Genomic DNA, 17,112 nt, shown 5'->3' on the forward strand with positions numbered 1-17,112 from the left:
ATTAATTAATAATAATTTAGTAGTAAGAAAATATAAAAATATGTATCATATTTGAGACGGAAGAAACATGAAAGCAAGTAAATTTTTAGCCTCGCACGCCGTATAAGTTTGTCATAGCATACTTCATGTTGCTGATTCCAGTTTGTCTTTATCAATTCTGGATAATCTTATGTTTTTCAGAAATTCCAAACTAGTCTAATTGTGGCGTCACTATTAGAAATGGCTAAATTCCGACAGTCAAATCGATCGTAAATTCATTGAAAATCAAACTTTTTCGATTGAAAATGATCCGTCGAAAAATATATGATCGCAAACAATTTACGATTGAATTGATCGCAAAATAAATAATTTGTGACACGTTGAAGTTTTAAGGATTTGCGATTTGTTAACAAAACACAAGCGAAAAGTATTTCCAACTTTTCTTTTGTAGAGTAAAGATAAAAATTTCTTTGGAACTGTTTTTCATGCTGCCAAACGTAAAAAGGAAGAAACTAACAAACTTAAAAAGACATTAAGTTATTTTTTTTTACATTTTTATTAATCCATAAAAGAATATTTTTCAATTGCCTTCGATGTATGTAATTGAATCGAGTAGATTCATAAGGCTTTTTATTAGTTAAAAGTTGAAACTTCATTTATTTTGATAGAAATTTAATATCTTTATTTCGCCTTCTTTCTTCATTTTACAGACATGGATTTTATCGAATTTATTATAACACTTTTTAAACGAAGGCTAAATTTTTTAACATTTTGAATTTACCTTCTAACTCTGCCTTACCTTCTTTAGACGTGTCTTCGACAACCTAACTGTGGTTTAGTTGCTTTAAAAGCTTTGCAGAGGAAGTTTATTGAAGAGAAAAAAGAAGTATTAAGTTTCATTAATTTATTCTACATATTTGCGGTTCTTAAAATATTATTACCATAGAATTACTTATAGTAAACTTTAAAATCTAAAACAAATAATTAAATTGTGTTTTTCTTAACATTGTATTGCGATGCACGTCCCCACAGTAATTCTCAAATATTATTAACTTCTCAAAGAGACAAAATGAGGGACTAACTAGGAAGGTTCAAATTTATTAGCTAAAAGACAAATATAAGCCCCAAAATAGAAAATTTTTTAAAAAGTTAAAGTGGATGAAGAACTATATGTTTCATGCTCAAATTTTAGTGGAGATAAAAATATTAAATTATTTCTTTTTATTTATTTAAATTTTGATGGACAAAATTATCATTACTTGATAAAAATTAATCAAGGTTCGCAATTATCATTACTTGATAAAACTAATCAAGATTCGCATAAACTAAGCTCCCGTTTGAACAAAAAATGGTGCATGAAGTATTCCGCGTTTACGCAGGGTCCGAAAAAAGGTCGCACTCCAAGGGATAGACAACCTACCTTGATGCAAGCAATAGGTCACTCAAAGACAACTTGTTCGTTATTTCAAGGTTCCTCTTCTCCCGTTTGAACATAGATTTCGGTTATTTTTTTCAAAAAAAGATTAAAAAATTATTTATTCATAAAATTTGATCGGTTTTTGAAAAACAAAATGAATAAATTCTTTTTTAAGTTCTAAAAACTGGTTTGAGCTATTTTTTGGATGAAAATTTTTCTTCCACTAATAAAACTTTAATTTTTTTCAAGTAAAATGCATGTCAAAAATTATTTTTCAATACAATTTCAATTGTTTTTCATATTTCAACTAAATTTATGTTTAAATGCTAGTTAAAGGTGTTATAAAAAATTAAAAAAAGAAAGAAAAAAAGAAAGAGAGAAGAATCCACTCAGACCAAAAAAAGTCAAATTGGCTTTGTAAGAGAGAGAGAGAGAGAGAGAGCTGACAAAGCAGTGAACGTCACACCAACTCATCAATATCCCCATTTTTGTTTGTTGTTTTGCTGAATAAAAACTTCAATTGATTTCACCGATTTACTGAACTCTGAAGAAAAAGGAGAAGAAGAAACCAGAAGCAAAAGAATAAGGGTTGCAAAAACAACAACAGAAGTAAAACACCGAATTTTTTCCCTCCAACTTTGGTTTTTTGTTAAAGTCATTCGTTTATTAAACTGTAAGTCGATTAACTCTCTTTCGCTTCAGTTGCCATGTACTTGCTAGAAGGCTGTCTGTTTTTTTTTTTTTGAGGTGGAAGGTGAAAATATTGTTTTTTTTTTAAAGATTTGATTAGCAAATTTGAATTTATTTGTTGGGTGGGGGGTGGGGGTGGGGGAGGGGGAAGATTTGATTTGGGTTTTATTATTGGGGAAACTAAGCCGCCCCTCAAAATAATAGCTGATGAATTAATAATTTTTTATGTTAGTATATAATACTCAAAATAATAGCAGACGAATGTATATCTTTTTTATAATTATATATTGTATACATATTACTGGACACGTAGTTTAATAAAAAAAAAGATAGAATACTTTTGAACTTGTGTTGTAAAATGAGGGTTATATATTTTGTATGGCTATAAATTATTGCATAAAAATAAATTGTTTTCAAATATGGAAAATAGTCATTATTTTTGGAACAGACTAAAAAAAAAAAATATGTTCACATAAATTGAAACAGAGCGAGTATTTTTTTTGTATATTTGGCTAGCAGCTGTATTTATTTTTGGCGGACTGACCAAATGTGTTAAAAGCCCTATATTCTATATGAGATGCAAATTATTCTTGATCATATTAGCTCAGAAGTTAAGTCTGTCTAGGATTTGATAACTGTTGAGCAATTTAAATTTTTTTTTTGATGTGAAATTGTATCTCTGATACTTAAAAAAAGGATTTCCTGATTTGTCTGGAAAGAAAAAGTATTGAGTATTGGAATGAAATCGGTCTAAACTGTCGGAGAATAGACATTTTTTTTAATAACGGTGCTATCTGGGCCATATTGCACACTTCGACTATTCCATCGGGTATTGCTACCTCCCATCAGCACAAGTATCTTATGATTGACCACCAATGTTTAGATAGATGAGAAGAAATTAACTCCTAGTGGGGCCCATTACATTGACCGCTAGACTACACCCTTGGGCGCACTATAGGAGAATAGACATAGAGGATTCATATAACCAACTCCGACTATAGGTCGTCGTTTCTATTTTAGATTGTGTACTGCTGCTCAAGCCCTCAAGCTACAGTTGGCAATGTGAAAAAATTTAAAAAAGAAAAAGGAAAAAAAATACAGAAGAGAAAGTAACCTGTGATTTAACTTTTGATGCATGAAATCTAAGGGCCAATGTTAGTGGGGCTGAAGCTTAGTATTAATTAGGAGATAGATGTGCTTTCTCTTTGTTAAAGCTAAATATTCAGAGAATTTCTACATTTCAATACCCGTCATTAATTTTCTCTTATCTGGAGTCGCTACTAGTATACTTTGCAAAGCTCACATAGGTGGAGTTCTTCTGCATTTTGATATGATTGCACAATATCTGTGTACAGTTGTCAACTTAATTTCATCTATATGTATTGACGTCGTGTTCTAATTCGGTGCTTTTACAGAGAGAGTCAATCTAAGTTCCCAGTGATCATCTGCAAAGTTGGTAACACTTCATGATGGCAGATATCAGTCCTAGCACATCAACAGATGCTGATACAGATGATAAAAACTTGAGGGTAAACCAGTTATTTCTGAAATCTGTCTTTACTTTCTTGTCTCATTTATTGTTTTCAAATTTCAGCTATAGCTTTTCTGGACTTAACATAATCTTTTAACTGCATGGTATTTTGGTTGATGATTTTTAGTTATCTTCATTCAAAGTTTGGTTCCTATTTGGAAAATTAAGTAGCTATCTTTTTCAAAGAAATGTAAATAATTTTTATGCTTTTTTTCTTGACAAGTAAATCAAGTTAATATGGATTTTCTCTTCTGTTATATTCTATTATCTCATCTCCCTATGTTCTAAAATGACTTGAAACATGATTTCTTTTCCTGTTTTGCAAAACCAGAACATGTTATCAAAGAATTTCAGGAAGAAAAGAGGAACACTTGGGAAAAAAAGAGCAATCCTGTTTCTAATTTTAAGTACACAGATATTGGAAAAGAATACACAAATTTGATTTCAAGCTGGCAAATTACTCCATAACTTTCCAGAATCTTGCTGTACCATACTAGTTTGTACTTCATTCTTAATGAAATTGATATTCATCATTCTTGGCGCAGTTTCTAAACTCTCAACCAGTGGCCAGTGTGACTTCTGATGGAAGTGACAAACCAAGAGATCAAAAGGTTCCAACCATTCCATTATGCACATTTATAGTTTGATAAAAAAACATGGTTGGAAAAGAAAAAGTATCCTACTGATGTTGAACTTTTCTTGTGCAGACGCTTCGCAGGCTTGCTCAGAATCGTGAAGCTGCACGAAAGAGTCGTCTAAGGAAAAAGGTAAATCCTCTTACAGTTGCATTGCTCTCATCCTTTTGTAATTAAGATTTGATCTGCAAATAAGTTACTCCAAAGTTTTCTTCTTTTCTATTAGAAGTATATTTATTCGCATTTCAAAAGGCACCAAAGTATATGAGAAAATAATTACGGGTCTTGCCGTGTAACACCCCACTTGTGGGAAACTACTGGGTTTGTTGTTGCTGCCGTGTAACACCCCAAAATTACAAAACTAATATTTGCATTTTCAATTGACCATATCTTTATAGTGAGGATAAATTTTACTTCAAACTTAATGAACTTGAATTTTCACGTTATTGGAAAGTTGCTTATTTGATTAGCGATAAGATTCCCTATTTTATATTGGATATTGAGCATTAAGTTATAGAAATAATCTTATTAGAGTCAAGTTATAAAGTATTTTGTGGTAAGGATATGAGGACGTCATGGTGTAGTTATGTAGAATACTCTTACTATTCTTTTCTTAAATTAATTATGAAATGGAATAGTTATTTTAGTATTTTGGGCAGCCACCCTTTTATGTTTATCCAAGATGATATATATCACCTTTTTGTGTCATAATCCTTTTCACCTCCTTTCATTTCTTTCCCTCTTGCTAAAGAACTCCTAAAAAGCAAACCCCAACCCTCTTTTCTTTCTTATCAAAATCCAGTAATCTTACATGAAAACTATGAAATTCTCTCGCTAAATCAACCAGCTAGACTTGTTTTTTCTTGAACCTCAAGTTACTTCTCTCTTTTATGGTAAGTTAACCAAACCCGTTTTTACACTGCACATATTTTGGTACTTTTAGCAAATCTCCTTATGTAAAACTCCAATTTAAGTGACTCAAAGTGATATGGAAAGATAACCGAAGCCAAAAAAGCAGTTAAACTCTAGGTAGTAATAGCAATCTATGAATAAAAGGATATCATACTAATACTAATGCTAGCAAACTGAGTAAGCCATTCTATTTCATAATTTATTTAAGAAAATAATAGTAAGAGTATTCTACATAGCTACACCATGACGTCCCAATATCTGTATCACAAAATACTTTATAACTTGAATCTAATAAGATAATTTCTATAACTTAATGCCCAATACCCGATATAAAATAGGGATTCTTATCGCTAGTCAATAAGCAACTTTCCAATAACGTGAAAATTCAAGTTCAAGAAGTGTGAAGTACAATTTATCCTCACTATAAAGATATGGTCAATTGAAAATGCACATATTAGTTTAGTAATTTTGGGGTGTTACATACAACAGTAAAAATTGATAAACATTTTAGTGTTTTAGTCACTTCGGATCTACACCGGTGTAATAAAACAGCAAAACATTGCTTCGAAATAGCGCTCTTGTTTCATTTCCACACCCAAAATTTATCCCAATTCATTTCGTTCTCAACCAAAGCATTAGCAACATGAGTCTGAACGTATTTTCATCATTCCCTTGCGGTGAAACACATCCATAATCATACCATCTCATAAGTATGCATGTCCTTCCTAGTAATAGTACTAACAAGTGATGCATACAAGTAAATAATGGGACGGGGCATCACACTTTGCTTATATTTTGTTTTGTTTTTGACCAAGTCTACATTGATTTCAAAAGACAGAACATCTTTTGAGACAACTTCGCTTCATATGATTTTAGGTCTATTTTATTCGTTTAGCACCTTGTAATCATTGCACTAGTGGAACGGTATTTGCATCTGCGTAGAACACAATCAAACTATCTTAGGCGCCTTTTCTCTTATTATCCAGTATTTGTTGTACTTGTACCTTCTGTTTGGATGTGATCATTGTACTGCCGTCTTTACATTCTCTTTTTCGTAACTGATCTTGTGGATATATCGGACCTTAAAGGTGCAGCTTTCATTGTGATATAGCATTGCTGGTCTTACAAACATTCTGTAGTACTTTATCTTTCACTTTGTTATGCATCTTCCTACCTTATCCATTTCACATCTTTATCCATCATGCCGTTCCCTTGCATGGTTGAGCCTATACATCTGAACTGTCACCAAAATTCTGTCTAACTTCGCTCCTCTGTCATTCTTACGGGGTTTAAAGTTGCAGGGCATATACTTTTACTTTCACTTACACCAAGTATTTGCTATGTTTGGTTTTTTGGTGGTCTAGGCATATGTTCAACAGTTAGAGAGTAGTAGAATGAAGCTGACACAGCTAGAGCAGGAGCTTCAGCGAGCTCGGCAACAGGTTTGTTCGGCGCAATTATTTTTCCTCATTTATTTCGTCTTGCTCTAGAACTACTAGTAACCTATGTAGTTGTTGGCTAGTATCATTTAAAGATGATAAACATTTTTGATAAGCTTTGTTCTTCATCTGCAGGGCATATTTATTTCAAGTTCAGGAGATCAATCACAGTCAAAGACTGGAAATGGTAAGCTTATTTGCTTTGCAAAATGGTGAAAAAACTCCAACTTTTCAAACAGTTGCTACTTCCAAGCCTGAGATGGTTTGGCCAACATAAACCTTCAACCGGTTCGCTGGTGCAACACTATAATAATTGAAGATGGTAAAAAGGATGACATACCTTAGAATTGATGTGGACATAACTAAGAGAAGAACCCAGTGGAAGCACAGAATCTATATAGGCGATATAACTAGTTGGGATTAAGGTGTAGTTGCTGTTACACTTGCATTAAATCCAATATTTGCCGGGAACCTTGTTAGTTTGGTAGAGACTTCTCTGTAGGTGTAGGGATAAGTGTGAAAAATGGTGTCTTCTGTTTTATAGTACCCTAATTTTCTTTGAAAGACATTATTTTTCCAATATTGGAATGAAATTGTGCGAAGTGGGATCATATTAACAGATCCAAACTACTCTGTGATTAATGGAATGCCCTTTTGGTTCTTTGCTTTTGATCAATATATTTGGACTGTAATTGATTTTGTATGTATCTAGTTTACATTTTGGGTTCCGAGAAAGTAAGTAATATTAACATTTGCTATTTTAGGAGCTTTGGCGTTTGATGTAGAATATGCACGATGGCTGGAAGAGCACAACCGGCGTATTACTGAGCTTAGGGGAGCTGTAAGTTCTCATGCTGGTGATGGCGAACTGCGTATAATCGTGGATGGCATCTTGGCGCACTATGATGACATATTCAGGATTAAAGGTGATGCTGCAAAGGCTGATGTTTTTCATATATTGTCAGGCATGTGGAAAACTCCTGCAGAAAGATGCTTCTTGTGGTTGGGTGGATTCCGTTCATCAGAACTTCTCAAGGTGAGAGCCTTTTTCTTCCATTCCAAGAAGTGACAACACTGCTCGAGAAACCCCAACCCCCGCCTCCCCAATGGAATTAAGGAAAGAAAAAAAAACCGGAATGGGTTTAGATACAACAACAACCCAGTAATACTCCCACTAGTGGGGTCTGGGGAAGGTAGAGTGTACGCAGACCTTACCCCTACCCCGGAGAGGTTGTTTCCGGGAGACCTTCGGCTCAGAGACAAAAGATCTGTAATAATAACAGAAACCAGACAAATAATATCAGCACCTTAAGAGACAACAAATAAGTGGAAGGACAGTAACTACGGTAATAATAAAAATTGAAAATAAAAATAAAAATAATGTGATGAAACAAAAACCGCTAGCAGTCCTAGACAAAACACTATCAGACTAGCCGGAACAACGAGGAAAAAACGCTCAACTACCCCCTAACCTACAACCCTAATGCTCGACCTCCACACCTCCCTATCCAGGGCCATGTCCTCGGAAATCTGAAGCTGCGCCATGTCCTGCCTGATCACCTCGCCCCAATACTTCTTAGGTTGCCCTCTACCTCTTCTCGTACCTGTCAAAGCCAACCGTTCACGGAAATCTGAAGCTGCGCCATGTCCTCGGAATGGGTTTAGATGTTTAGGACAATTGGTGGTTATCCACATTCAAAAAAGAGTTCACCAATATTGAGGTGATTTCTTTTAGAATTCAACGTGGTAAGTCAGCTTAATCTTTCATATGAAAATCTTACTATTGTGTACCTTCACTATGAATAATAAAGGACAAATTTTTCTACCTTTCTCATAAAATAATACTCCTTCTGTCCCAAAAGGCCGATACTTTTCGTATTTCGAGAGTATAACGAGTTGTTCTTTGTCCACGACTTTTTTATACGCCTTTTAGATATTTTGAATTGTTAATTATTGTGACATAGTACTTGTAGTTTCCAAATATGTAAATTTTATTTCGAAAAACTTCAAGATTCTATGTCCGAATTTGTGGTCAAACTTAAGAAGTTTGACTCTCGAAATCCAATGAGTATCATTCTTTTTGGGATGGAGGGAGTAATAATAATAAAGGACAAGTCGACTTCTGACCTTAGTTACAACCACTTTCTTGATGAAGGACTTGTCTATACTTATCTAGACAGAAGTTCTTGGTTTTAGACCGGATAACTCCTGAATTTCTATGTTCTCGTGATAATCTTTGCTTTAGTTATACCTCTTCCTCCACTGTTATTTTCTCTCTTATTTTGGTTACAATTCATTTTTATTACTCTTAGCTTTAGATGTCTAAAATCTTTGCTTGCTCCCTTTATTTCTCTTTCCAAGGGCTGGAGGTGTTTAAAAGGCAGGATTATTTTGTGCTTCCTTTGCTCTCATTAACTCAATACCTCCTGCTAGTTTTTAATTGGGATAATTTCATTTTTGGGCCGCCTAAAAAATAATAGCCGGCAAATATATATGTTTTGTATATTAAGTATAAATATACTTTAATATACATAAATATACATAATTATGCATATGATATACATAAATATACATATAATATTATATGTTTTGTATATTTGGGCTACCACCTGTAATTATTTTCGGCCACGGCGCTAAAATGAAAAAACCCCTTTTTAATTTCCTTTTCCATTGTTGCAGCTTCTCATTAATCAGTTAGAGCCTTTAACTGAACAACAGCTGTTAGCAATCAACAACTTGCAAGAGTCATCGCAACAGGCAGAAGATGCTTTATCCCAGGGAATGGAGGCATTACAACAGTCATTGGCTGAGACCTTGGCAGGGTCTCTTGGACCTTCAGGCTCCTCGGGGAATGTTGCCAATTACATGGGTCAAATGGCGATGGCAATGGGGAAGCTGGGAACACTTGAGGGCTTCATTCGCCAGGTGCTTAATGCTTTCCTCGTGTGTATTCATTTGGAAAAAATAGACTTGGTTATCTGATGCTCTCCTAAAAGCCTCAGATTTGTCATTGATATGTCATTGAAAAGTGTCATACTACCTCGGCTCCGTCCAAATTTTTTTTTTTTTAATTGTGATGGTGTTTGATTGGATATCTTCACAAGGTAGGGATAAGTTATGTGTACACACTACACTCCCCAGACCCCACCTGTGAGACTACACTGAGTTTGTTGTTGGTGTTTGATCGGATACAGAGTTTAAGAAAAACAAAAAAATATTGAAACTTGTGGTAAAAAACATGCTATAGACATTTGCGTGGGTATAATATAATCATTAAGGATGAGAAAATTAAAGTTAAAATTATTTCTAAATATAGAAAGGTACCATTCTTTTTGGGATATAATAAAAAGGAAAGCGTGTCACTCGTGTATTATAAAATGAGACGGGGAGAATTTCCGGGTTCCTCAAGAGAGATTCATATTTGAAGTCCATTAAAATAAACCTTTTACTGCATCATACTTGTCTATTCCACCCCAAAGGATTCCTGCCAACCAACATCCCTCTTGGACATGATCTATCACCAAAGTGTCGTATTCTATTTTGTCATTGCTGTTGAATGCGGGAAAAAGCATAAATTTGACATCTCTTCTTGTTGACATTGTAACAAAGAGAATTCAGTTTGTTGTAATCTTGGGAGGAGATGGTGAGAACTAGGGCTGCTTAACGGGCGGATTGGGCGGTTAATTACTCTTAACTGTTTGGCTTAACGGTTATCGGCTTTTAAATGTATTAATCCACTAGCCACCCGATAAGATATCGGGCGGATTGGTAACGGTTTAGCTCTTATCGGGCGGTTATTGGGCGGTTTATCGGCCTAATTCAATCTATATTGCGTTCATTAATTTGTTTGTTGACCGCCTAGCATACAAATTCAGAATAGAAAATTACACATTGAGTCCAAACATACATGTCTGTTAACGCCTACATAAGAATGATGTAGTGTGTCATGTGTTGTAGAGTGAAAAAAGTTGTAGCACAACACTATTGTTCTTCTATTAAACATAGACAACAAGCATTAGCTTTAAAAAAATAAAAGCAGAGGTGAACCATAGACAGCAGCTTAAACAATCTTGTTGTAGGGTGGGAGAATAAGCTAAGCTAAGCCAAGCCTGGGATCTTCTAATGCATAGTATGTAAGGGTTCTGATTATTTAGGAATTAGGCGTTAGAACTTAGAGATGGAGTACTGGAAGAAGTGGAAGGGTTTTTAAAATTAAATTGTATATACATACATACATATATATATTCTTAACGGGTTAACGGATTATCCGTTAAGAAAATTGAATAATCCGCCCCCAAACCGATAAGCCGTTAATAAAAAAATTTCAATCCGTTCCCCGTCCGTTAAACCGTTAACCCGATACCAATAAGCCATTAAGTTTCGATTTCGGTTCGGTTTTCGGTTTCGGTTCGATTTTGAACACCCCTAGTGAGAACTAGTTATGTTTGTCATAATTTAGTAACTAACTTACTCTTGCCATTTCATTTTATATGGCGGTGTTTGATTGGGCACTGAGTTTAAGGAAAACGAGACGTTTGGCACATACTAAAACTCTAAGGCGGACCTATGTTGTCCGGCGAGGGTGCACAAGCACCTGGAGACTTTGAGAAAAACTTGATATATACCCGTAAATATCTTCAAGATGTACACATATACTAGCAGCAGCAAATGCATGAACAAACAATAGCCTCGCACTGGTTAACTGTCTTCAGGGAGTTTCTGAAATATAATACACAGATAAAGATTACGCGCATAAAAATGAAAATATTATAAAGGTAACTATTTAATCTAGAAAAAATATATCAAAATTGAGCTATGTGTTTTCACTAACTTGTCTAATTGATAGGCACACTTGCTAAATCATTTGACATTTCCTTTCCTATTTTTCTTCTAATTTTATTCAATAGAATCAAATGAGAGAGGAAAACTTAATTAATGAACTGAATTAATTTCGGTCTGATTATCGGTTTGGCTGTTTTCTTAAATAAAAAATCTGTTATACCAAAATGATATTTATCACAACTGACTGAATACCCCCGATTATTGGTCTTTATGACGAGAGTGGATTTACATTTAATGAATGATTCACCTACTACCTTCCAATCATAGCATGCCGATAAGGATAAAATGATAAATTTAAAGTTAAAAAAGTTTTTAAATGTAAATCTGTCATTCTTTTGGAATACATTAACAAAAGAAAGAGTGCCATATAAAATGGGATATATGGGGTAATACAAATGCGTTACAAGATACAACTTTGTATGTATAAAAATACTTTAGAAAATACAGAAATATATGTAAAATTATTAAAGGATTAAGTATCGTGCATTTATTATACTAATTGACTACATTTATTATGATAGTAGTGCATGTATTGCCTGACATGACCGTATTTATCATTATAACACCAACCATTACTTGCAAATAAAAACTGGGAATTCTTGTCCTTTAACATGCCCTGTTAAACTCAAGATGGTGAGGACACTTTGCAAATCAAAAACTGGGAATTCGTGTTGGGCATGCAGGAAAGATTATTGTTTGATGACATGGCACTGATGAATGGATGACAGCGTCTCACGGGATGGCACCTGGTGCTGAATGTATTAAGATATGTTGCTTGGCGACGACCTGGTTTTGGTTGAATAATAACAGGTCATTGGATGCGACAAGGAGCTGAATTTGAAACATGTAGCATAGATTAGGTGCTGAGTGGAGAGTAATGTGTCCCTGGACAACGACGTCGCTCTAACTGCAAATGTGTCAATGTACAATGACCTGACCCTAATCAAAAACTGTTGGTAGAGGGAGATGTGGCATTGACTTGATGTTAATTAGAGACACGTGTCACTAGAAAACAACATTGCGCTAATGAAAAGCTGACTGGAAATGTGTTGCTGGATGGTGAAGTGGTGATAACTGACTATTAACTGAAAACATGTTGCTCATGGCGACATGGCACTGACGCGTGCTGCTTGGAAAAATGTAATTTGACTGAAGACGTGTTGTTTGATCGCTACGTGGCGCTGTTGAATCGCTGATTAAAAATGTGCCATCAGACGGCAACATGTCGCTGGACGTTTAGGTGGCAATGACTGGAGACATCTCACTAGATGGTGACATGAGCCTGCCTAGTGTTGTAGCTCTGACAAAATGCTGATAGAAAATGTGTTGCTGGACGACAAAAATTGAGGGACCGAAGTTGCCTGAATGGTGGCCAAAACAAGGAAGAGAGATGTCCAGCATAATAACCATTTCAAAAGAAGGCTGTGGTGTTGTCTGAGCTATCACCGTATATTTACAAAATGAACAACGTAGACCAAAAGGTGACGTAAGGCTGCCCTTGGAGCGCACAAGCACTTTATGTCTTTATAGAGGCTCTGATACATCTCAAATAAGGCCGTAGAGTCTTTGATACCATGTGTAAAATCTTTAGGGAGGAGAAAGAAACGAGAGAATTACTCCCTTCATTCCCTTTTACTAGTTCTCTATTTACGTGGCACTTCTCTTAAGAAATCATTTATTAAGGATTTGTTTTACTAAATTATCCTTGTAAATGGTTATTAAAGTTGTAACTTCAATAAACTTAGGAAGTGAGGATACTTAAAAACAAGGGTAATATTGGAAGAAAAACTCCCTTGATTTGCTAAAACGGACAAGTAGAAGGAAGATTTATTTTTGGTATAAGGAGCTAGTAAAAGGGAACGGAGGGAGGATTTGTGTTTTTAAATTGGTAACTAACTTGATATAAATGAGTTGCAAGATACACCTATTCTTAGATGTGGAATACAAAAATACGACAATATATGTGAAGGTAATAGGATTGAGTGCGGTGCATTCATTGCACCGCTTGATTAGATAGTACATTAATTATGATAGCCGAGCATGGCTATTATTTTTTATTATATGGTGGCGATCTTGACTTTGATGAGGGTTGCATTTATTAACAACAACAACATAACATACCCAATATAATCCCACATAGTGGCGTTTGGAGAGGGTAGTGTGTACGCAGACCTTACCCCTACCTTGTGGAGATGATGGTTGCATTTATTGTACCTTTTAATTGCATTAATTATCTTCTCTCAGTCGAGAAGATTCGGTGTAGTTCCATTAGCATATAGAACCATTTGGACCTTATCATGATAATAACAACTTGAGACCTTTTTGTGATGCCTCATTATCCACCTATCACTACCTTGTGTTAATGGAGGAAATTTCTTGGTGCTTGTTAGGACGTTTATTTCCCAGTTATCATAAGAGCTACTAAAAATCAAGTGACATAGTTGTATGACAGATATGGGGATATAAGATTCAGGATTACATGTATTATTTGAGAGATACATGCTCTATCTGGTGGAAAGTTCTCTTTTTCTTTCTTCTGTTTTTCTCATAGCGATGTCAACTATCTCCATTTCAGGGCCTTGTGGCTCTCTTGTATCATTTATGCAACAATTTGTCTTTAGAGGTTGCATAACTATACTCGTGGAGTTCTTCAGAATAGGTACCTAGTTGTGGTATAGGTGTCTTGTGTTTGTATTTTAAAATATTGTCTGAAGAATTTTCCATCAGACCTTGTTATTTGCACTTCTTTGGGATCATTAATAGCTTGCCGAGAGGCACATAGTGCCTTGGGACTTTATTGAGGGCAAAACTTTCATCCTAGCTTCGTTTTGTCTAAAAACAAATATTGAGCTACTTATTCGTTTCTATCATTTTTTTCCCCTTTTTTTCTTGTATGTTTTGATATTTTGTTTGTCCGCAAATGTGACACCAGGACCGCAAAAGTGATCCTAGACCAGATTGCAAAAGCGAACAGCTGTTCGCAAATGCGATCCCTAGCCCCAAGTTCCCACTTCGCATTTGCGAGCCTGACATTGTAGGAAACAAAGAATGGAGTTGCAGCAACTGTAGTTCTCTCTCTCTCTCTTATAATTGCTTGGCTATGTTCCTTACCTAGAGAAAGGTGTTCCCAAGTTGCTTAAGATATTTAGTCCTTGTGTTTTTTTGCGTATGTTCCGAAGATAGAGAGGATGTATGAGGGGTTTTGGGGCGTCATAAAATTTCAGAACTTCTCGTCCTTTTCCACTCTTGATTTTATAGTGATAAATCAGAGACTGGGCTGTACCAATCGGAAAACTGGTACTCTTATCAGCATGGTGCTAATAGTTATGGTTGAAAAAGTTAAAGACCAGAGGTGAGGTTTGCACTTTGCCGTTTGCAAGCTTTGCTAGTTAGGTTGACAAATATGCTTCCAGAAAGAAGATCTGTTTTTAACATGCCGCAGTGCAGTCGGATTAGATGGTAAATTGCATGCATGAGCTGCCATTCGTACAAATGTTTATCTGCACGTTTTAGTACATGTTGGTGCCATTTAGAAAATATAGTGAACTTCTAGTACTTTTTATTTTTATTTTATTTTGTAAAGTATTAGTTTGAGATGAGCTTAATGGAGCGACTTGGTCAGTGAAAATTCATATAGCCGCCCCAACTTGGTTGGGATTGATCCGTAGTTGTTGTTTTGAGTACATGTTGGAAGTTTTCCCTTGCATACAAAATACTGACCTATAAAGTTTAAATGACAGGCTGATAACCTACGACAACAGACACTGCAGCAAATGCATCGCGTATTGACAACTCGCCAATCAGCTCGTGCTCTTCTTGCCATCAGTGATTATTTTTCTCGACTTCGAGCACTTAGCTCCCTCTGGCTTGCCCGTCCCAGGGAGTAACAAGAACCAACTTTCTTCTAATACTGTTCTGAAAGATTCTTGGTGACATTTGTAAATGAGAACCTCTTTCTGAAAAGCTGCTGGCTTCAAAGGATTTCCACGGTGGCGGGCCGTTACCAATCCCAGCTTAGATTTTGTTGCACTATTTCCGGTCCGTGTTCGAAGGGGAGCCCTGGCGTAACTGGTAAAGTTGTTGTCATGTGACCATGAGGTCACGGGTTCGAGCCGTGGAAACAACCTCTTGCAAAAGTGCAGAATAAGGCTGCGTACGATAGATCTTTGTGGTCCGGCCTTTCCCCGAACCCCGCGCATAGCTGGAGCTTAGTACACCGGGCTGCCCCCTTTTTTTTTTTTAAAAAAAAATTTCCAGTCCATGTTCGTTTGTTGTAATGGTAACTTCATTTCTAGAGTTCTTCAAGCATGTTATAGTTTTCACAATAATTTGGATAGATGTAAATGAGATCATTTAGGAGTAATGTATCTTAGCATATTTTACAGTTAAAGGAAATAGGCAGTGGCTGACTGACTCTCCAATCTCTGTGTTGTTTTGGTCATGTATTTGTCTCTATGGATAACTGTTCATTTACATATAATAATGTGGATCTACTCGACTAGTGGGAAAGAACCTTCGGGATCGTTTGGTACGCCACTAAATTATCCCGGGATTATAATCCTAGGATAATCCATGGATTAATTTATCTCACTCGGGAGGTGGGATAATATAATCTCAAGTTTAATGGGATAAGGTAGGATTTTCTTTATTAACACCAGGATAAATTTTTATCGCCAATTAAACATGGTATAAATTTACTCACACCTTATCCCACCTTGTCCGGGGTACCAAACGACCCCTTCTAGTCGCAAGTGAAGAAGTTGCTGCTAATATTGGTAAACTTCGAAAGTTTTATTTGCCTCCTATGAGGTACCTAATACCCCGTTTGGCCAAGCTGCAAAAATCAGTTTATTTTGAGAAGCGTTTTTTCCAAAAGTGTTTTTTTCAAAAATACTTTTGGTGAGAAGCAGTTTGTGTTGTTTTTCCGCTTTTAGAGAGAAGCTACTTTTTCTGTTTCTTAAAAGTACAAAATACTAGAAATGTATTACATGCATTATTTGTTGAAAGCAAACGATATTAATTAACCACTCTATCCTCTAGACACAAACGACAATTTCATACTTTTTTTTTTTTTACTTAGTGTCCGGTAAAAGGGATTTCATATCTAGGGTTCGAACCCAAGACCTCTAGTTAAGGATGAAGAAGTACTTACCATTCCACCACAATCCTTGTCGGTCAAATCCCTACTTTTGTCACCCTAATTACTCTTCTGGATCTTCTTATCACTTTCTTCATCACCACAATTCGAAAGAAGCAGAAGGAAAGAGAAAAAGAAGAGTAGTGAGAAAGACGATTATGTTTTGGTATAAAAACTTTTTAACCATATATAATTTGCAAAATGATGTGGATATGGTTCATATCAATTCTCACATGCTTTTCCGAGAATAAATATCAAATTATGTGAATTCATTAATTTAATGGGAGTTATTGAAAAGTTCGAGTTAACTATATTGCTTTTTTCCAATATTTGTCACATGCTTTTATATACAAGTAAACCTTTTACGTAATTTTTATCCAAGTTTTCAGAATAAGTAATTATCAATCATTAGGTTGACTCATTAATTAACAAGGTGGTAATCATATTGACTCATTAATTAACAAGGTGGTAATCATGTCAAAGTGCAATTCTATAGGAGCCACCTTCATTTATGGTTAAGAAACCATACA

The 17,112-nt window shown here is 35.3% G+C and overlaps 1 protein-coding gene across 2 annotated transcripts; it reads left to right on the top strand.

Annotated features, from left to right (window-relative positions):
• Window positions 1-1,779: 1,779 nt before the first annotated feature.
• Window positions 1,780-15,866, top strand: LOC107787245 (transcription factor TGA2.2-like). Of its 2 annotated transcripts, none has more exons than XM_016608791.2 (9): window positions 1,780-2,069; window positions 3,502-3,615; window positions 4,163-4,228; window positions 4,325-4,384; window positions 6,529-6,606; window positions 6,739-6,790; window positions 7,368-7,639; window positions 9,283-9,528; window positions 15,186-15,866. In XM_016608791.2, exons 2-9 carry the CDS (start codon window positions 3,553-3,555, stop codon window positions 15,330-15,332), a joined length of 984 nt encoding a protein of 327 aa, XP_016464277.1. In that variant the 5' UTR covers window positions 1,780-2,069; window positions 3,502-3,552; the 3' UTR covers window positions 15,333-15,866. The 2 variants fall into 2 exon arrangements, with proteins under 2 accessions (XP_016464277.1, XP_075095723.1); XM_075239622.1 differs by having other exon boundaries at window positions 1,806-2,005.
• Window positions 15,867-17,112: the final 1,246 nt, after the last annotated feature.

This window comes from Nicotiana tabacum, chromosome 19 (genome assembly GCF_000715075.1).
Source record: "Nicotiana tabacum cultivar K326 chromosome 19, ASM71507v2, whole genome shotgun sequence".
Classification (NCBI taxonomy): domain Eukaryota; kingdom Viridiplantae; phylum Streptophyta; class Magnoliopsida; order Solanales; family Solanaceae; genus Nicotiana; species Nicotiana tabacum.